Source organism: Aedes albopictus, chromosome 3 (assembly GCF_035046485.1).
Source record: "Aedes albopictus strain Foshan chromosome 3, AalbF5, whole genome shotgun sequence".
NCBI lineage: Eukaryota > Metazoa > Arthropoda > Insecta > Diptera > Culicidae > Aedes > Aedes albopictus.
Genome location: NC_085138.1, coordinates 443,047,992 through 443,071,133, shown reverse-complemented (window position 1 = coordinate 443,071,133; position 23,142 = coordinate 443,047,992). Strand labels below are relative to the sequence as shown.

Genomic DNA, 23,142 nt, shown 5'->3' with positions numbered 1-23,142 from the left:
TGTTTATTGGTGAGCTCGTTCCATTTTATCACAATAATTAATGCTATAGGATGTATAGGATGGCACGGTAAAGGCTGGGTATGCTGCGCAATTCAGATCCCATTGTGATCCACTAGCCTCTGCCCAGCAACTCCTATCCCTACCTCCACGCGGTACCGGCCGGAAACTATGAGCAACCTTAGGGAAGATCGGGTAACCAACCCCGGTGGGACCTTTGGTCGTAGGCTGACAGGGAAGGGGGGGTTTGCTTCGGCAAACCTGAGCGTCTGTTCTCCAGGAGGAGCGGCTCACAACAGCGTCTGATCCCCATGTTAGGGGCGGCTGATCTACGTCCGAGTGCCAGGGAAGGACTCTAAGCTCAACTGTGCACTATGGTCCTCCGGAAAGTAGGGGGTTGGTGTCAGGCCCTACGAGCCAGCCGTAAAAACCCATTGTAACGGAAAATCAGCAACAGAATAATACGAACCGAGACCAACGGCAACGACCCCAGCGAACAAAAAGGACTTGCGATTGGAAACTCTGTACGTGGAACTGCCGATCTCTCAACTTCATTGGGAGCACCCGCATACTCGCCGATCTACTGAAGGACCGCGGGTTCGGCATCGTAGCGCTGCAGGAGGTGTGTTGGACAGGATCCATGGTGCGAACGTTTAGAGGTAATCATACCATCTACCAGAGCTGCGGCAACACACGCGAGCTGGGAACAGCTTTCATCGTGATGGGCGATATGCAGAGGCGCGTGATCGGTTGGTGGCCGATCGACGAAAGAATGTGCAGGTTGAGGATCAAGGGCCGATTCTTCAACTTCAGCATAATAAACGTGCACAGCCCACACTCCGGAAGTACTGATGATGACAAGGACGCATTTTACGCGCAGCTCGAACGCGAGTACGACCGCTGCCCAAGCCACGACGTCAAGATCATCATAGGAGATTTGAACGCTCAGGTAGGCCAGGAGGAGGAATTCAGACCGACGATTGGTAAGTTTAGCGCCCACCAGCAAACGAACGAAAACGGCCTACGACTCATTGATTTCGCCGCCTCCAAAAATATGGCCATACGTAGCACCTTTTTCCAACACAGCCTCCCTTATCGTTACACCTGGAGATCACCACAGCACACGGAATCTCAAATCGACCACGTTCTGATTGACGGACGGCACTTCTCCGACATTATCGACGTCAGGACCTATCGTGGCGCCAATATCGACTCCGACCACTATCTGGTGATGGTCAAACTGCGCCCAAAACTCTCCGTCATCAACAATGTACGGTACCGGCGACCGCCACGGTACAACCTAGAGCGACTGAAGCAACCGGATGTCGCCTCAGCATACGCGCAGAATCTCGAAGCCGCGTTGCCAGACGAGGGCGAGCTCGATGAGGCCCCTCTAGAGGACTGCTGGAGTACAGTGAAAGCAGCCATCAACGACGCAGCCGAGAGCACCATCGGGTACGTGGAACGGAATCGACGAAACGAATGGTTCGACGAAGAGTGCAGAACGGTTTTGGAGGAGAAGAACGCAGCGAGGGCGGTAATGCTGCAGCAAGGGACTCGACAGAATGTGGAACGTTACAAACAGAAGCGGAAACAGCAGACCCGCCTCTTTCGGGAGAAAAAGCGCCGCCTGGAAGAAGCGGAGTGTGAAGAAATGGAACTGCTGTGCCGTTCCCAAGAAACACGAAAGTTCTATCAGAAACTCAACGCATCCCGCAACGGCTTCGTGCCGCGAGCCGAAATATGCAGGGATAAAGACGGAGGCCTCTTGACGGACGGACGTGAGGTGATCGAAAGGTGGAAGCAGCACTTCGATCAGCACCTGAACGGCATGGAGAACGTAGGCACGGGAGCCCACGGCAACGGAAGGAGCGACGACGCCAGTGCAGCGGAGGACGGAAATGAACCAACTCCCACGCTGAGGAAAGTTAAGGATGCCATTCACCAGCTCAAAACCAACAAAGCAGCTGGTAAGGATGGTATCGCAGCTGAACTCATCAAGATGGGCCCAGAAAAGTTGGCCACCTGTCTGCATCGGCTGATAGTCAGGATCTGGGAAACCGAACAGCTACCGGAGGAGTGGAAGGAAGGGGTAATCTGCCCCATTCACAAGAAAGGCGACCATTTGGAATGTGAGAACTTCAGGGCGATCACTATTTTGAATGCTGCCTACAAAGTGCTATCCCAGATCATCTTCCGTCGTCTGTCACCTAAAACAAATGAGTTCGTGGGAAGTTATCAAGCCGGCTTCATCGACGGCCGGTCGACAACGGACCAGATCTTTACCGTACGGCAAATCCTCCAGAAATGCCGTGAATACCAGGTCCCAACGCACCACCTGTTCATCGACTTCAAAGCGGCATACGATAGTATCGACCGCGCAGAGCTACATATGGAGAATCATGGACGAAAACGGCTTTCCTGGGAAGTTGACTAGACTGATTAAAGCAACGATGGACGGTGTGCAAAACTGCGTAAGGGTTTCGGGTGAACTATCCAGTTCATTCGTATCTCGCCGGGGACTGCGACAAGGTGACGGACTCTCATGTCTACTCTTCAACATCGCGCTGGAAGGTGTGATGCGACGAGCCGGGCTCAACAGCCGGGAAACGATTTTCACAAAATCCGGACAATTTGTGTGCTTTGCGGACGACATGGACATTATCGCTAGAACATTTGGAACGGTGGCAGAACTGTACACCCGCCTGAAACGCGAAGCAGCAAAGGTCGGACTGGTGGTGAATGCCTCAAAAACAAAGTACATGCTGGTAGGCGGAACCGAACACGACCGGATCCGTCTGGGTAGTAATGTTACGATAGACGGGGATACTTTCGAGGTGGTGGAGGAATTCGTCTACCTCGGATCCTTACTGACGGCTGACAACAACGTGAGCCGTGAAATTCGGAGGCGCATCATCAGCGGAAGTCGGGCCTACTACGGGCTCCAGAAGAAACTGCGGTCGAAAAAGATTCACCCACGCACCAAATGCACCATGTACAAAACGTTAATAAGACCGGTAATCCTCTACGGGCACGAGACATGGACCATGCTCGAGGAGGACCTACAAGCACTCGGAGTTTTCGAGCGACGCGTGCTAAGAACGATCTTCGGCGGTGTGCAGGAGAACGGTGTGTGGCGGAGAAGGATGAACCACGAGCTCGCTGCACTTTACGGCGAACCCAGCATCCAGAAGGTGGCCAAAGCCGGAAGAATACGGTGGGCAGGGCATGTTGCAAGAATGCCGGACAACAACCCTGCAAAGCTGGTGTTTGCAACGGATCCGGTTGGCACAAGAAGGCGTGGAGCGCAGAGAGCACGATGGGCGGACCAGGTGGAGCGTGACTTGGCGAGCATTGGGCGTGACCGAGGATGGAGAGCGGCAGCCACAAACCGAGTATTGTGGCGTACTATTGTTGATTATGTCTTGTCTTAATGATGTGGAACAAATAAATGTATGTATGTAGGATGTATAAAATTCTGCACTGGGTTTTGTGTATTTATCTAACAAATATTGAAAAGTTCGTCACGTCATGTGTCGGCGCTAGTTCCAAATGTACATTTAGTTGGTAATAAATATTTTTCATTCATTTTTTGCATGTACACAAAAATTTGAATGGTTCGTCATCTTCGGTGTCGACATTTGTAATATTTTAGCCCATATGAATAAATGTTTTGACTCAAATAAACGTTGCATGAATTTCTGGAAAAAGAGAGGGTCGGTAAAAGATAGACGGCGAACCATGCGGTAAGATCTTTCTGATTTATTTATCCCGTGTATATTTTGTTAATACTTGTGAATCGATCGCGTTCAGCATTGTCTCGCGCGGAAACGCAAACTACAGATGCGTCGGTGTTTAGCATTGTGTTCTCCTTATTTGCGAATGAATAACTTATGTAGGGTGAGTTTTGAGGCACAACAGATCGCATTCGTCGTCCAAGGTTTAGAAGGGTATTTCTTCGCGAGCGCATTATTAATCGCGAATCAAAACATTACATTCGTTTACCACGTCGAAATCCTCAACACATCTCCATTTCCCCTGTCCAAACTCCTAGTGATTTCTCGTAGTAACGCAGAGAATTCCTCGGATATTGGCCTAAGCGAGAATCACGTCATCATTTCCTTCCCTATCCTCAATTGACCTGCATTCGGACGCGGCCGGCGCTGGTATTGCTTATTGAAAAGTATTGGGATTACAGCATTTACACAATGAAGAGAAAGCTAATCCCAAGCATCATCTGTTGGTTCTTTGTGTAAATGCAGTTGTCCTTGCAATAACAGAGGAGCAACCGCGGGCGGTCAATAATGCTCATGCTCAATGCTCAGTAAAGCGTGATACAGTATGTTGATATCGTAACCCAAACTTCAAAGTGTATATTGGAGGCCATTTGTAGTTCACGGAATGTCTAACTACCACAATATCAAGTTACTCATATCATTGCGAGGTCTAATGGACATCGATGTGACTAAATTTCTTGAACAGAGTGAACACAAACGATGGTAGATGTTGTAGATCTTAAGAGAATGAATTCCAGAGTCGTTTGGATGACCTAGATCACCCAATTCATGTACCATGAATTTTCTGGGGGTGCTTTGAGGCTTTTTGAGTACCGTAGACTATGTTCTGTGATCATTAGGGTGGCCCAAACTTATATGAAAAAAAAATTCGAAAAATGCCAAGTCTTACCTCCTCAATCAGTTCGAATTCTGCCGCTAGGTGGCGCTGTAAGCGTTCAATAAACAAACCCTTTGGTATTATTGTAGGTGACTATATGCCAAACATCTTTGTCGAAGACCGCGAAGTTATCCGACGGCTGTGAGAAATTATATACCCTAGGCAAAGTGAGGCAAAGTATTGAGGTTTCATTATTGATAGTATTCCTTTACATGTATTGGAAAAATAACAATAAAGTTTATCCTCACTTTACCTAGGGTACAACTTTTTTCACAGACGTTGGATCACTTTGCGGTCTTCGATAAAGTTATTTGGCATAAAGTCACCTACAATAATACCAAAGGGATTGATTATTGAACGCTTACAGCGCCACCTAGCAGCAAAATTCGAAAACTTAAAATTTCTGCATACATTTGGCCAAGTTTTCCCATACAAACTTCAAGCGTTTTGAGTGCCCCCTTAGGCTCAACCGATTTCGCTCAAATTTTGAAGGTAGCTTCTGGGAGTCCAAATCAACTGATTGAGGTGGTAAGACTTGGCATTTTTCGAAATTTTTGTTTTCCATATAAGGGGCTGTCCATAAACCACGTGGTCATTTCTTTTGGGACTTTTCAACATACCACACATTTCTTAGTACAACTATTCCCCTTGACTATAAAAAAATCCGGAGTAAAATGTTTTAAAACAAAGAAGATATTGCATTTCTACCAAAAGTAGGGTATTGTGTCATTTGGGCTAGTGCACCTATTTTGGGCACTTCCCGTTATAACTAAGTCAATTTCAAACCGATTGATTTGGGTTTTTGTATAGAGTAATATACTGTACGTGCCTAGCTCTATACAAAAATTCAAATCAAATCGTTTGGAATTGACTTAGTTATAGCGGCAAGTGCCCAAAATAGGTACACCTGCCCAAATGGTACAAGACCCTAGATCGTCCCGGGTATTTACGGGTTAACTAAACCAATCGATTCAAAGATGCCATTTGATAGAAAATTCAATAATCTTTCGAATAAGGGTAAAAAACTGCGATAAGTTTGACCATTTTCAAGTTATAGCTAGTTAAGGCAATAAGAGTAAAAAACATGGGAAGTTCAATAACTATGTAACGGTTAAGATTTGACCATATGCGTAGAACAATTTTTTCCACCATTTAGGTCCTCTATCACCCTTTAAAAAGTTTGCACTCAGGAACCTAACACCCTGTATTTCAGGATCCCCATCGAGTTTCATCAGTTTTTCGATTCGTTTCCTTGATTTCTTGGTTACTGTCCGGAATAGTCATTCGTCTCTCTTCCGTCAAAAGGAGAAAACAAATTTCCAATTCAAAATTACTAAAAAAATATAGATATTTGAAACTTAGAAATAGCCAAAATGAACATTCAAAATAGAAATTCAGCATCTAAATGAGTTCCCCATTGGATTTCTGGATGTCCTCCGGTTTGCACGAAGTAGGCCTCTGTACTGCTGGAGGGCTCAATATGCCGTAAATATCTCGATCGTTATTTGACGATGAGTGGTTTTGGGTTGCCCATTTTATTACTACGAAAATGACGCGGGCGTCGGTGAGTTATGCACCCCACCTCGAACCCAACCCCACTCGGTTTCTAGTGGGGGGAGAGACTCCACTTGCGCCATATTTTGGTTTCGGATGTAAAAATCACGGATTAGTAGCTGTAAATTGATCAACATAAACCCATAATAAAGCCAAGCCCCGGTCTGCCGACTGGGTGAAGTGTTTGATTGCCTTTGGCGGTATTTTATCTGTTTCTCCACGTCATCGTCATTTGCGCGCCCCATTCCACATTCCTACCTAGACGGGTGGTTGGAGTTGGGGTTTCCTCCGGACGCGGCAGGGAAACCATTGGATGAAAGTGATTTGATAAATTCGTTTTTATCGTGCTGTGAGGAAGAATAATCTGAATGAGGATTTGCGGAGTTAAGGGATATTAAATTTGCGGGTGAAGGCGATGGCGGCGGCGGCGGCGGCGACGACAGAAGTGTGCAGACGAATGAGCAGTCAATTCAATTCCAATCCAGTATTGATTTCGATTACTGTTTGATGTTGATTGAATGGATAAACTAGTGGGGAGTTTATTTCGAGTCAAGTGGTTGATAAAAAGCTAAGCTTGCTAATTTAATGCAATGCTTTGCGTTAAGTTGACCGAATAATGTATATTGTTAATGGCAGTGAAAACAGTCTTTAGCCCACAAAACTTCCTTTTAAGAGTCCTGTCTTTAAGTTCTGCGATTTAAGTCTGTTTTTAACCCATACTCAAAGTACAGGCTTTAAGATTCGCAAGGGAAATAGAAGACCTGTCTATAGTGTTTAGTAATTGTATATTTTCTGAACAGGTTCAGAAGGCGATGTTGATTATATTTTGCTGTTTTCTTCAGATGATCAAAATACTTATAAAATTCTCAAATACGTAATTGATTTTGCTTGATTTAATACATTTCTCAATAAAATTCATCGGAGTATAAAGCATCCATTTAATTTCTTACCACCCACCGCGACACAGGGCCTGGATGCCATGGGCAAAAACCGTTTCCACAATTATCCCATTTAGCGTCCCTGCATGAGAATGCGGTCACGGATGATTGCCAATCATTCGAAATGTTCATTGTTGTGGAAATGTATACGCACGCGGCTTGGCGGGTGGATGGGTCCGCGTGGAACCGTACTACACACAGCCTCCTATTTTTAGGACGTGATCCCGTTTCCGCATCTCGCTCGCTGGGAACGCACCGAGGACCTACTACTGTGCCGTCAAGCACGCCAAACCAAGCGACGACGCCGCACGGTTCGAGATTCAATTTAATATGAAACCGAAGCAGTAGCAGCAGAAGCAAGTCATTTCGATAATCAACAAAGAAAACTCCCGCACCGGAAACGGTTGTGTAACATTTATGCCAACCGAGGATTTTCCTCTTTAATAATTTCAAAAGGCATAAATTGAAACGGGTCCTACATGTAGGTCGTAGGTACGTCCGGAAACTCCAGAGGAAACTGCCTTGCTGGCACCTAAACCGAGCTGCGGGATGCCACTGAATATTGTATTTGGCTTGAGCTGGGCTGGCTAGGCTCCGGTTTGCTTGCTTGTGTTTGTGCAGGTATGTGCGCGTTGTACAAATGAACGACGCTGTTATGCAAGGAAGCGAGAAGTTTGCAAGTAACGAGAAACGATGAGGTTTGCTTCACTCTCCAGCCAGCCAGGTGAAATGCGGGGAATGCGGTCGGGTGGTCGGCTGCAGATGGTGAAGGCATCAGTCGTTTCCCCCACTTTGCGAGTCCTTCGTCGTCGTTGTTGGCCTATGACAGGGGATTTCAGATGTTAAGCTTGGCGGTGCACTTTTTATAAATACAGGTATACCTCGATTTAGTGGACCCTCTATTATATAGGCCCTCGTTTTCATGTACTTCGATTTTATGTACATGTTTTTACTTTTCTCGTGCACTAAGTGTACTGGAAAGGATATATGTTCACACCAAAAATGACTTTTTGATAGAAGGCCCGGAGGGTCGAATCACATATACCAATAAACTCAGCTCGACGAATTGAGGTGATGTCTGTGTGTATGTATGTGAGTATGTGTGTGTACAAAAAAAATCACATCACTTATTGCAGGTAAACCTCAACCGTTTTTAATGATCGATGGTTCATTCGACGCGTAATCTGGTCCCATTGTTTCCTATTGAAAATGGTTCGGATCGGTCCAGCCGTTCCAGAGTTATGGCCATTTTGGTGTTCCGAACCGGTACCCCAGGAAGGGGCTAGATATGAAAATGCATGCGATACATCAAACCGTGGCATTTTAGATAACTTGATGAACAGCAAGCAGCAAATTAGTCTTTGACCATACAGGTTCCGAAACCGGTTCCGGGTGTCCCACTAGAAGTGATCAAAGACAAAAGTGAACCAAGCCCACTCATGCGACACATCAAATAGCGGTTTTTTCGATAATTTGTTGAACGAAAAGCAAGAAAATTGTCTCAGACCATATCTGAACCAGTTATATTCCGGAATCGGTTCCGGATGTCCCGCTGGAGGTAGTCAAATATAACGAACCAAGCCCATGCACGCAATACATCAAACCGCGGCATTTTGGACAACATGATAAATGACAACCAGAAAAATAGGCTTAGACCAAATTTGAACCGGTAGCGGTTAAGGAACCGGTTAAGGAAATTAAAGTGAACCACACTCGGCACATCCCAAGTAACATAACTAGCTGAATTACAGTTTCTCAAGCTAAAGTTTGCTTAAGAATTGTTTGTTCCACTCTTGCACAGCAAAAATGTTTGTTGCGATCAATATCGGCTTTTTCGATAACCTGATGAATTGTAAGCAGGAAAATAGTATCAGACCATTTATAAACCGATGGTTTTACGGAACCGGTTCCGGGCGTCCCTCCGGAAGGGAATATGAAATTGAACCGAACCTATGAATGCGACACATCAAATAGAGGGTTGTTCGATAACCTGATGAGTTCCAAATCCGGATCTGGGTATCCCGCCGTAAGTGATCAAATATAAAAATGAACCAAACCCATGCATGTGATACATCAAATCACAGCTTTTTCGGTGTCCAATCATTTTAAAACTTGCAATTTGTATTTTCATGATTAATAATGCAAGGGTTTTCAGCCGTTTGACATGCGGAGCACTTCATAGCAATAAATTGTTTTGTGGAGAACCCATAATAGCGCCAAAGCATACTTCACGACATACTGAGTATTGTACATTTGCTTTGATCACATACTTCCCTTTCTGACTTCATTGTTTATAAAAATTTCTCGCTCTGTCGATGATCACTATAATCGGAGTGTATGAGGTGATTCTCTGGCGATATTTTATACAGATCCCGTAGCAATGACAACATTTTGGGCGATTGCATGCAAACTGCCCATTCGCCAGATTTTATCTCAAAACTTTCTAACAAACTTCTTTCAAGATTTCTTATGACTTCCTCAACGGGAATTGTAATAAATTACTGATATTTTTGGTAGATGCCTTATAGTGTTTTGGCGTGTATACACGTGTTCTCAGCTGATTGAATTCCAGAATTTGTAGTGAATTATGCAAAAAGGCCATTGTAATGCTTCGGCAGGTTACTGACAAGATGTATGATAAATTATTTTAAATGCTGTCATGATAAAATCAGAGCTAGTTAGTCAAGGTTCCCCGATTTCAACGCCCTTTCACAGGTACATTCCCATGGATGAATTCCTGGAAGAATCGTTGAAGGATCCGCTTGAGAAATTCCTGAAGGAACTGTTGGAATTACTTCTGAAAGAATCCATGGAACACCTTTTAAAGAAATCCCAGCTGAAATTTTGAAAGTATTTCTAGGAATATTGAAAAAGTCTCTAAAAATATTTCCGGAGAATCTGAAGACAATTTCTAATGAATTTCTGAAAAAAATATCTAAAAAAAACTGGAATATTTAAAGAATCCATAGATTTATTTTTTAAATACATTTCAGGAGGAATACCTGAAGAAACACTTGGAAACCCCTTGGTGGAATACCTAAAAAAACCTCTTGAGATATTCGAGGATGAAAATTCTGGATGGATTCCTCAATAAATTCCAGGAGAAACCGATAGAGAAATTCCTAGAGGTACATTTGGAGCAAACCTTGGAGGTATTTCCAAGAAAATACATAGAGGAATACCCGGCAAAATTTCTGAAGAAATCTCTGTGTAAATTTCTATAGGAATCTCTGCAACAATGTTTTCCGGCCGTACCGCAAAACTCATTAAGAATCTCTCAAAGAATCTGTAGAAAAAATTGTTAACGAATTCTTGGAGAATTCTCCAAGATTTTCTTAAGAAATTCTTGGAGCAATTTCTGGAAAAGAAATGTCTTCAATATCTAATAGAATGTGAAGAAGTCTTGGGAATTTCCTTAACAATCTCTTGTAGAATTTGTTAACTAGAATTTTGAATAATTTCTGCATTCCTGATTCTTAATGTATTCAGGAATCATTTTCAAAAAAAAAATCTTTGGAGTATGTTTGAGAAAGATCATGCAAGGCTTTCTAAATGGATTATTTGAACAATTTCTAGGAGAATCTCTATGAAAACAAAAATCTAAAGAAATCCCTTGATGAATTTCTGGAACAATCTATGCAAGATTTATTTGACAGGAATTTTTGAAATATTTTCTAAAGGAATCCATGAAACATTTCTATAGCTTTAGTGCAAAACTTTCTAAAGGAATTCGTGGAGAAATTTGTGGAAGACATTCTTAAGGTTAAGGATTAGCCTTTAGGATTTCCTTCATTATTTTTAACTAAATTTACGAGGAGTTTCTAAAGAATTTCTTTAAGAATACCTGGGAGATTTCATCAAGATCTCGTGAAAGATTTTTAAAATAAATACTAGGGTGGGTTTCAGTAAGTGTCCATGAAAGAATTATCGAATAATCTGTGGAAGTTTTTTTTTTTTCAAAGTAATCCTTGGTGAATTTTGTAATAAAATCTCTGTAGCAAAATCAGGAGATTTTCCTGAAGAATTTATTATTTTAATTCACAAAAAAAGCCATGGGAGATTTTCCGAAAGAATCCCTTGAAAAAAACTGTGAAGGGTTTTTTTCAAGGGTAGTTTCTAAACGAAACACAGCAGAAAAATCCCGAATGGATCTTACATTTTTAAGATTCCCTGGAGTAATTTCTAAACAAGTTCCAGGAAGATTTTCTCACTGAAATTCAGATTTACAAAAAATCCATGGAATAATTTCTAAAGCAAACCCAGGTGAAAGTTTTGGAATAAATTCTTAGAAGATCGTTTGAGAGAATGCTTTAAGAAAATTCCGAAGGAATTTTCAGAAAAAAATATAGATATGTCCCGAAAAAATAGGGTCAATCTCTGAAAAATTGTCTAATGAAATCCCTGGAGGAATTTCTCGGAAACTCATACACAACTTTCTAACACAACTCTTCGCGAAGCTTCTGGAAGAATCTCTACTGGGAATTCTGAAGAAATTGGAAGTTGCTGTTGGAATTTCTGGTGAAATTCTTCAAAGAATTTCCAAAGTTATCCCAGTACAAACTTTTAAAGCAACTTTCGAAACGTTTTGTGAAAAACTTTGGAATAGTTTCTGACGGCATCACTAAAAGTTTCATCAAAGAAATCTCTTGAGCAATGTCTGAATAAATATCTCAAGAAATTTCTGAACGAGTTTTTGAATAAATCCATGCTGGAATTTTTTGGTCTAACATTTGAATATTTAAAGAAAAAATGGAGAAATTTCAGAAGTAAATCATTCAAGAAGCTTTGAAAGATTTATTTGTGGTATTTTTAAACAAATCGCTGAAGAAAATTTCCGAAAGAATCCATGGAGGGTTTTTTAAAGAATCCGCATTCTCGTGACCAAATACTCGTTCAAATTTCTGAAGGACTTTTTTTAAAGATTTTTAAGAAGAATAACTGTAGAATTTTTTGGTACATTTTTTGAAGGAATCTCCAAAACATCCATTCTGGGAAATTCTGAAGTATTCCCAGGGCGAATTTCTCAAACAATCTCTGAAATGGTTTGTGAAAAATCATGGAGAAATTGGTAAAGCATTTAATGTCAGAATTCGTAAAAGAAATCTTTGTGACACTACAGGTGGCACACATGAAAAATTTTCTGAGATAATCTGTGACATGATGATTTGATTTGGGAAGATTTCTTTGGAGACCGATATGTTAATTCTGGGATGTCTTGGGAATATACATGCGAATTTTGAGAAATTAGACTTAATTCCTAAAAACTTATTAAAAGATTTATAAATTTGAATATCATAAGCTAATTTCTTATCCATGGTGAGCTTCTTTAAGATTGTTGAAGGATCTCTTCTTAGATCCTATTGGGCGCAGTGGATTAATTTCCAACAACAGGGGAGGAAAAAAAATCTTTGACCTTTTTTTTTGATTGGCTCGATCATTTCTTCGAAAATTCTTCAGAAACATCTTTGGAAATTCAGGCGGCAATAACTGGGAATTTCTTTGGCTATACTTTTCTCCAAAAAATCTTGCAGCGCATCCTTTAGAATTTCGAATCCCTGAAAAATTGCTCCGACAATTCCTGTAGGAGTTAACTTGGCAATTATTTTAAGAATTTCATTGGCAACCCCTTCGAAAGATGTTAAGGGAGTTTCTTCGCCATTAAATTTGGCCATTTTTCAAACTATTTATTTGAAAATTGCTTCTACAATTATATTGGATTTTTTTGAGATATTTTTATCTATTTTTTTTTTTTTATTGAAATGAAACTGCAATTCCTCTGGTAATCCCTTTGAGGGTTCCTTCGGTATAAACTTTGTTAAATCATGCTTCAACGGTTGAAGGGATTCCTTCACCAATTTGTTGGGCCATTCCTACGAAGTTCTCTTGGAAATATTTCTTTCCATACTGAGTAATGTTTGTGAAAACTACTATTGACTGAAGGAAATCATTTGTACTTCTATATCATTAATTCAAAGAACTATAGAATATTCGTAATATTTCTTGTAGTAAACCACATTTTAATCATTGGATTAGTTGGGAACCTTGATAGAATTCCTTCTAAAAGTGCATTCATCCGGAAATTCATTTTCTTCACTAATTTCTTTGGCATTTTTAATTTAATTTTGTTGTTAATTTCTATGGTAATTCTTCAATTACGCCTCTGGAAATTGAGGTGGCAATGACTTGGGAAATTTGTTCGGCAATTCCTTTGGATCTCCTTCGAAAATTTCCTCAAATAATCCTTTCGACGCATCCTTTGAAAATCAATCCTTTACAAAATCCATTAGAAACTGCTTCGACAATTCCTGTAGGAGTTAACTTGACAATCAATGTAGAAATTTCATCGTCAACCCCTTCGACAGTTCTTATGGGAGCTTTGTTTCCAATTATTTTGGGAATTTTTCAAACTTTTTTCTTTTTTCAGTAATTTTTTTAAATTTCTTTGATAATTCTTTAGATTTTTTATTTTGCAATTAACCAGCGGATTTCAGCAATACGTCTGATAATTCGCTTTGATAATTATTTCTGCAATGGCTCTGGGGATTTTTTCGCCAATTTCTTCAGAAATTCAATAGGATTTCTCTTAGCATTTTTTATGCGTATATTGCAAGAATTAATTGTTTCGATAATTTCTTTAAAAACCTTTTGAAAGTTGTTACGGAAGTTGCTTCGGCAATTATTTTGGGATTTGTTTTTTTTTTAATGTGTTCAGCATCATTCTAAGATTTTTTAGATTTTTTTTAGATTTTATGTTCTTGAAATTAACCGGCAATTCTTGCAGCAATTCGTTCGATAATGCTTCTTCTTCTTCTTCTTTATGGCTCGACGTTCGCATTGGAACTTGGCCTGCCTTTCTTCAATTCAGGGCTCCCAGAGCACTTCCATAGTTATTAAAAGAAGGGCTTTCTGAATATGTACATTGTGTGGCAAATACAATGATACACTATGCCGACTGGAACGGGAATCGAACCCGCCGTATAATTGGAGACCCTTTCGATAATGCCTTTGAGTATAAATTCTGCAATAACTCTGAAAATTACTTGGCTATGTTTTTCGTAAATTTCTCCATCTCCGTCAGTTTCTTTGAAATTCTTCAAATATTTTTTTATGTATTCCTTGCAGAATAAATACACAAAATTCTACTGTGATTTGCTTCGGCAATTCCTATGAATTCTATAGAGAATTTCTTCGTGTTTTTTTTTTAACTACTGCGGAAATATCATCGGGAATGTCTTCGGCAATTCCTTTGGAACTCGTTTCAAAATAATCTTGAACAATATTATCAACAATTTCTTTGGAAATTTCTCAAACAAACATCTGAGAGAATTTCCGCGGAAGCTGCTTTGAAAATATCTTCGACAATCGACAAAACTTCTTTGGTAATTCATTATGAAAAGGCTTTGAAAATTCCTTTGAAAACTTCAACGGAAATTTAGCATTTCTCTGGAATTGTGCTTGGAAAATTGTGCGCTAATTTCTTCGGAAATGCCTTAAGCATTTTTTTGGGAATATCTTCCAAAATTCCTTTCTCTAGAAATTTCTTTTACCAATGAAGGTTATCTTTTCCGAAAAATCTTTTAGTAATTCATTTTAAAATGCTTATGAGATTTGTTTTCGATTTATTTATGTTAGATTTCCCAAAGCTAAGGCAACTCCTCTTCTGACTGTGATGGGGCACTTGTCAAGGTTCCGCGGTGCACGTTCTGAAAACCCCTGGCCTATGCAAATGAACTGGAGCCCATGGAGATATGAGCAAAAAAGGAGGGTCCGGAAGAGAGGGGGTGAGTGCGGTTGACTCAACCGTCCGATGTGGATTTGAGAGCCCAAGTGATATAGAAAAAGGAATGTAAACAAACCACCACCAGCACAACAAAGGCAGGAAATACAATACACTATACCTAGTAAAATTAACGGAAAGGATGATTTGGCCTTTCCACCCGTTTGAAGAGAAGGTCCATTCTTCTCTTGTTATGCTCCTCGTTCTTTCCGCTGAGGCATTCCGTCCCGGATAGACGGGAGGAAGCGCACGAGTGCTAGGTATAAAATATTACCAGCTTGGTTGCAGGAGAGGAAAAAAAAGGGCAACTACCGGTTTAGGTTGGCTTGGCACGTCGCTCGGTATGTCTATATGGTGAAAGAACGCCAATACATGACAAATGAAGCCTTATCAATGCAGAGTGAACGTGCTTCCCATAGCCGAGCAGAATGACAAGTGTCCTATCATCATCATCATCATCGTTACTGCGTCGGCCGGCATATCATAGAAGGCTGGCACTGTTCAACGACTACATCAGAGCAACCCTCGGAGCTCTATGACTGCCGCTACCGCCTGCTATTTGTTGTTTATTGACGTTGTTATTATACAAAATTCCACTTCAGGCCAGCCCCTCACTTGCAGTTAGTTGGCTATTTATGTTCTTGTTGGTCCCTTGAGGAGGACACGGTGCAAAATAGGTCGGTGTATGATTAAAAAAAAATATACTGCTCATTAGTCGGATGTTTGTCGAAACCGGGTGGTTTCAATCAAAGATTCGAAAAATGCCATCTAACAAGTGGCATCGGCTTTGGATCAGTTCCAGCTCTCTTGTGCAATGGAACGAAATGGGACTTTCATAATGATCGGCAGAAAAATAATCTCGCATTCTGATTGAAATTTGTGCTCGATTTAAATCGCTTCGAAAGTTCAATTATTTTTAATTTGTGATAAGTTCAATTATTTTTAGGATCTCCTTATCAACAATAATATCCTCACTATCACTATTCAATTATAATTAAACATGTCTTCCAAGACTACTAGATTTTCACAATCATTCCTCCATAAGTTCCATCCTAGTTTTTGAATCCCTTCCAAAATTTTAGTTAGATTTTCCCGAAATTCTTCCGGCCGTTCCATTATATCCAGAAATTCTCCAAATTTTGAAATAATTGTGTTACAAAAAATATAACAATGATTGCAATAAACCTGTTACTTATTATGTTAACCTTCCGTAACTCGCGCGGTTGACTACCTGCGTCAGCACCACGCTAATGCTGAGTACAAAATGCGAGATTTTTTCAACGTGTTGTACAAAACACAACAGCGCGATCGTTCGAGGGTTAATGATGATATAATTTAGTTATGGATATTCACATGGAAAATCCCTATAACAGAATTATATCAACTATTGTTATTTCTATCAGCAGTTGTCACAATTTTGTTATGATCTTGTTATGTGCTTCTGGTCGGGCAGGGATTCCTCAAAACACTCCTACAGGGATTTCTCCATAGGTTCATGTTGTGATTCCTCCAAGTAGTTCTCCGGGGATTCTGCAAGAGGTTCCCTTAGGGATTTCCACAGGGACTACTCCAGGGATTCTTCCAAGAATGTCTCAAGAGATATCTCCAGGTTTTCCTCTAGGGATATCTCCAGGGATTCCTGTAATGATTCTTCCAGAGATTCCTCTTAGGAGTCCTCCAGGGATTCTGCCTGGGATTCCTATGGGGTTTTCTCCTACAGGATTTCCTCCAAAGATTCCGCCAGCGATTTCACGAGGGATTTCTCCAGGGTTTCACGTTGTGATTCTTTCAGAGATTTCTCCACGGAGTCCACCTGGAATTTTGCTAGGGATTCCCTCAGGGATTTCCCCAGGAATTTCACCAGATATTTCTCTAGAGTGCTTCTTCCAAAGGTTTCTCCATGGAGTCCTCCAGGGATTCTTCCAGGAATCGCTGTAGACCTTCTATCAATAATCCACCAGAGATTTCTCCAAGGATCTCTCCAGAGATTCCTCCAGGGATTCCTAAAGTGACATTCCCATGGATGCCTCCATGTAGTCCTCCAGGAACTCCTCCATTGAGTATCCAGAGATTTCTCCAGGGATTTCTCCTAGCATTTCTCCAGGAATTTGTCCAGGGATTCATCCAGAAATTCCTACAGGGATTCCTCCAGGAACTCCTTCATTGGTTCCTCCAGAAGTTCCACCAGGAACTCCTCCAGGGATACCTACAGGGATACCTCCAGGGGTCCCTCCAGGGATTTCTACAGGGATTCCTCCAGGGATTCCTTCATGAAGTCCTCCAGAGATTTTTTCCGGGATTTCTCCAAAGTGTACAGTAGGGATTCTTCATGGCGTCCTCCAGGAATACCTTCAGGGACTTCTCAAGAGAGTCCTTCATGTAATCCTCCTGGGATTCTTTATTGAGTCCTCCATATAATGCTCAAGGGATTCCTCCAAGGATTCCTCCAAGGATTCCTCCAGAGATACCTCCAAGGTTTTCTCCAAGTATTTCTCCAGGGATTTCTCCAGGAATTCAATCAGGGACGCCTTCAAAAATTTCTTCAATGATTCCCCGAGGGATTCACCAGGATTCCTCCAGAGATTCTTCCAGGGATTCCAACATGGCGTCCTCTGTGTGGTGCTCTAAGGATTCCTCAATGGAAGAGACGAACCAGTCAAGGGCTGGAAGTCTCTATAACAAAGCTAAATTGATCAATCAATTCCTCCATGGAGTCGTCCAGGGAATCCTCCAGGGATGCTTCCAGGGATGCCTCCAGGGTTTTCTCGAGGAATTCCTTCAGCGATTTAACTTCAGAAATTCCTACAGGGATTCCTTCAGGAATTCCTTCAAGGAATCTTCCAGGAATTCTTTCAGGAATTCGTCCAGGAATTTCTTCAGAGAATACTCCAGTGATTTCTGCAGGGATTCCTCTGGGAATTGAACCAAGATCCATCCAGAGATCCCCCCCAGGGAGTTTTTAAAAAATTCTAACAGGCATTCCTGCAGGGATTCTCTCCTGCATTCGTTTAAAGATTTCTTCAGAAATCCCCAAGCATTTCTTTCCGGAAATCTTGCAAAGATTTTTCAGTCTCAAGATTTCTCCAAATATTGCCCTGGAAATTTACTCCCCAATTTCTTCCAGCATTCATGGTAGAGATAATGGGGAAAATAGAATGAAATATAAAAAAAAATGATTAAATTTATGTACCTGCTTCCATAATTCCATCTCATAAGAATGTCTTCTTTACCAATTAAATAACTTGGTTACATTGGTTAATATAAAATTTGAATCGTTTCAGGTGAACGTACAGCAATGCTATGGAATTTGTTCTCAAACACGGCTTCAATAACATACTGAAGATTTTCCCCAACACTATAGAGTTTCAGTGATTTCTTCGAGAATGTCGGTATGCCTTCTTAAATTCCAGTCTTTACTCTTTTTTTAAATTTTTTTCAGAATATATCCTAAGGTTTGTTCTGGAAACCCACCCGAGATTTCTCCTAGAGTTCCTCCCAGCATTCCTACAAGATTTTTTCTAAAGATTTATACCGGAGTATCTTCATATTTTTGCGTTTATTTCTTTCCGAATTCTTCTCGGAAAATCATTCCAAGAGATGTTTTAGGGAAAAATCCGAAAAATTCCAAAACAAATATCAGAGGAAGTTTTAGGACGAATTTCAGGAGGATCCCGATAAGATAAATCGCGATAGAATAAGAGAAGAATCGAGGTAAATATCAGAAGAAATCTTGAAAGGAAACCCGTGAGAACTATTTATAAAAAATAATCTGAAAAGAATCCCTTTAGAAATGCTTCTAGAATTTTGTTCCGAACATTTTCTAAAGATTCTTTCACAAATTCCTTTAGGGATTTCTTCCCAAATTCTTCTAGATGTTCCTACAGATTGTGCCCAGCATTTTTTTTTTCGAAAGTCTTCCAGGGATCATTTTAAAAATTTCACCAAGAATGCCTTTAGGAAATCCTACAGGCATTTAAAAATTTCTCCAGGAACTGTTTCTGAAAATCATGAATTGCTCCAGAAATTGCCATGGATTTTTTCCGGAAATTTATCTAGAGCTTATTGCAAAAAATATTCCACAGATTCTTGTTGACCTCCCACGAGTTTTCATAAAAATTTCGTCATGGATTCTTTCAGAAAACTCTTCAAAGATTTTTCCAGAAAACTATCCACTAAATTGTTTGGAAAATCAGAAGTGCATAACTCCAGAAATATCAGTATTTTGAGAAAATATTTTAAAAATTCGTTGAGAAACTCTTTCAGAAGTTCAATCAGAAATTCATTGAGGTATTTTAGAGGTTCATTAAGAAACTCCTACACACTTTTATTCAGAAAATCTTCTTGAGAATCCACCAGAAATTCCTTTCGACATTCCTTTCGAAAATTCTTAGGAGATTCCCCCAGAAATGTGTTCAAGAAGGAATGCTCAGAAAATCTTTCTTAGAATCCTTCCGCAACTTCCTCATGGACTCCTTCGAAAACGCTTTCAGATATTATTTCAGAAAATCTTCCACGGCTTGTTTCAGAAAATGAACATGGAATCAAACAACTTTTCTAAAATACTTTCAGAAATATCTCTAGTAGTTCTTTAAGAAATGGAAATGGATTTTTTAAAGGAACCTATCCAGAATGTTCGTCAGATATTCCAATGACAATTTCTTTAGTAATTTCTCCAAGAATTCTTGTAGAAATTATTCCATAGATTCTTTTGAAAATTTCTCCAGGGATGTCTCCAGGAAATCTTCTTGATTTTTTTTACAAAATTTTTCAAAAACTATTGGAAGTTCCTACAGCGGATGTTTCAGAAATTCTTCCAGAGATTTTTTTTTTCGAAACTCGTACAGATATTTCTTCAAGAGTTTCTCCTCCCGAATAGGAAGGTGGAGAACCAGGAGTTCCACATATGCCCTCAGTTATAAGCTCACAATTTCCTTCATAAAAGGTTTCCAAGACCGGTTCCCAGGACCTCGAAAATATGGTCGATTCTCGCATGTTATAATATTAAAAAAAACTATGAGAATCTATGAGAACTCCAAAAAAATGTTTTTGGATGAGCTCTGTAAGAAATGCAAGCAAGGAATTCAGGAAATATCGTATGAGAAACACATGAATGACTCCAGGGAAAGATCTGAATGAAAAAATCCAGAAGAAAATCCCAGGAGTTTCACATGGAATCTAATGAGAAATCTTCGGTATATTCGGTAGGATTTCTGGAGTCATCATCATAGCTATTCCAAGTAACGAATTGCAAGGCATGTCTTGAAGCATGACAAATGAATTTCTAAGGCGCTGTCCATAAACTACGTATGCTTATTTTGGACCATCTCAGACCCCCCCCCCTTCCCTCTCGGTAGACTTTTTTCATACAAAAATTTGAAAATTTGAATGGAACGTCCAGACACCCCCCCCTCCCCCTCAGAGTCTACGTAGTTTATAGACAGTTAGGGCCTGTGCAAATTCTCAAACAAACCTCTGAAGGAGATGCAGGATAAAATGAATTCTTGAGCAAATCACTAGACCAAGCACTAGACAATTTATGTCAAAACTTATGACATTTCCACTGGGATTAGTTCTGTTTCTCAGCTTGTAATTCTAAGAGCATTTTCAATTTTATTCACCAAAAGATTTTTTAACAATTGCCCACGTTGCATTCGTACAGCGAATGACACGCACGAATACACTCAATATCCAAAGAAGTCCAAGATAATTACATAAAGAAAACTTCTGACCGATCGGGAATTGTAACCAGGCATTGCCATGCTGAATACCTGCGCTTTCACCCTTACGGCAAAATGGGCCTCTTATCTAATACGATATTCAATTATTAAAAATGCAAAGTTTGGGTGAACCAAGCTTCCTTCGTATGTACATCTAAAACTCACAAAAGATAGTTACGTTCTTTGCCAAATAGTGCCAAATTTGCATATCTCTCTGTTAGTTACCGCATCAAACTACCGAGACACGTACCAGTAGGCCACTATCAAAGGAATCTCCATTACTTCTAACGAGACACACTGACTCCGTACCTACAAGAAGTCACCTACAAATGCTGACTTCTTGCTTTCTTCCGTTCTTCCACACCGTCAGATTGTCATCAAACGCACTCCTTTACACAGTCACCTACATGAACTGAACAACGTACGTTACCGTGTCCCACACATGAATCCCGCTGTTCAAATATTAAACAGAATGGGACACCCGAAAAACCACTTCACTGCCACCACCACTGGCTGACGCCTACTTTGGTGCCCTTGCTTTCCACGAATTCGCCAACTTTTCATCAGGAAACCCGCCACTTTATCTCCTTCCGACAGAGGGAGCTTTTCGCTACCTAGGTACCTACATAGGTACTATTTAGCTTCTGCAGCGCATTCCTAGAAAGGAATCCCTGACACCACAGAGCCGCGCCGAGCAGACTTAGGCACTGACATTGAACGCACCGAGCGAGGGAGTTGGAACGACGATAGGCAAAGGCTATAGGCGCGTCGCGTACGGCAGCAATCCGAGAAAAGTGAAAAACAAAAAAGAAAGGTATCTATCGGTAGATATCTACCGAACACAGACAGACGGAATCTTTTCCTCCCAATAAGCTGCTTAGGATGCCTGCCTAGACCTACACGTTGGGGATTGGAAACTGAGTCAGTTCAGTAGCAATGATTGGCGCGGTGCGACATTATTCACCGGTCTAAATTTAACGCACGCACGACGACGCGGCCGCATCTAACGAACCGGACTGTTCTCTACCTACCAGTAGATACTGTTGTTCGTAGAGACGAGAATGAGCAAGCATGGTACACATGCTTTCGGTGCAGACGTTACCAAACGATGTTTTCTAGCGAACTGCAGATGATGATGCAGATGCTGATAAATGACAGAATTTGTGTAATCTATTGAAAGCCAAAAAATATAGAGTTAAAAAAACTTCGCTAACTAAACAAGATTTTTACACAATTGTAAAATAACTATTTTGTAGCATAAATGACTTGAATATGACTTTTTCAGCACGAGTCCACATCTAACGAGGGTTGCCGAATTGGATAAATACGACGAGTGTTGAAAAAATCCAACTTTGCAACGAGTTTCATACGATTTTTTTTGCAATTGCGAAAAATTCAGTTTGAATGTTTTTTTTTGTCAAGTTATTATACATTTCTACAGAACGATTTTCTAATGAGTATCATGGCTGGTCACCTATATTTAACATGCAGTTCATACTATTAGTCTTTACACACATGAAAATTCAGAAAAATGATGACTGAGTTATACCGAAGAGTGTCCAAAATATCGGCCACAGCCCAAGTGTCTACTGTTTGAATCACAACTTACAAAATCATGCAATGGCAGGCAAAGATAACCTTTCAATTAAAAATTCAGGAAGTGCACAGAGAGCACTAAATTATGGAGAGGCAGGCCTATTTCCAAGAAGGTTGGCATTTGTGGACTCCGGACATCTTCGCCATATCAAATATTTTTCGATATTTCATGATTATAGAGTTAAAATATCATCAAAACAGCCGTCACCTTAAATTTTGGGTGGCGTGGCCGTATTGGATGTTCTGAACGCCATTTTTGAACTCCTTTAATCATCCCCGTACCAAATATACTCATATTGTTATTGTTATTTATTTTTAATTAAAAATTTTGAAAGAGGGAAAAGCCCCTTTGATTCCTCATCTACGAATCTTTCTCAAAAAGGCATAAAACCTCTTTAAATATACTCATATTATATGGCTTTAGAGCCTAAAAATTTCTTAGAACAGCCACCATCTTAAATTGTGGACCGCCATCTTTGATTTTGGATCGCCATCTTGGTTATGGTCACCAGGGATGGGAACACTCTCTTAGAAAGAGTTACACTTACTTGCTTTTTTGCTCATCTCAGAAGCATCCTATCAAAAAACAGTGTATGGATCACTTTTACCTTGTGGTTTTATCTCAAACTTTTCCGAATAAAGTAAGGGTCGCACATGCATACCAAAGTCGTGACAGAGCGTTGAAGGCACTCCCCACGAGGTGAGTGTAATTTGCATTCACCTCGTGGAGACTCGTCTTCATAGCCCTCTCACGACTATGGTATGCATGTACGACCCTTGATGTGTTCGGCAAAGTTTTATATGAAACCACAAGGTAAAAGTGCTCCATACACTGTTTTTTGATAGCATGCTTCTGAACTGAAAAAATACCAAGTAAATGTAACTCATC

The 23,142-nt window shown here is 40.6% G+C and overlaps 2 protein-coding genes across 14 annotated transcripts in view; one reads left to right on the top strand and one right to left on the bottom strand.

Moving 5' to 3' along the window:
- LOC109425937 (hemicentin-1) overlaps window positions 1–23,142 on the bottom strand; it is a 365,357-nt gene that overhangs the window by 306,195 nt on the left and 36,020 nt on the right. The gene's annotated exons all lie outside the window — the stretch shown is intronic.
- LOC134289911 (uncharacterized) overlaps window positions 59–23,142 on the top strand; it is a 151,511-nt gene continuing 128,427 nt past the window's right edge. Inside the window, exon 1 of the mRNA XM_062856666.1 lies at window positions 59–3,458. Within this exon, the coding sequence (XP_062712650.1) occupies window positions 638–2,434 (1,797 nt within the window). The 5' untranslated portion in view covers window positions 59–637 and the 3' untranslated portion in view covers window positions 2,435–3,458. The remainder of the gene's footprint in view (window positions 3,459–23,142) is intronic.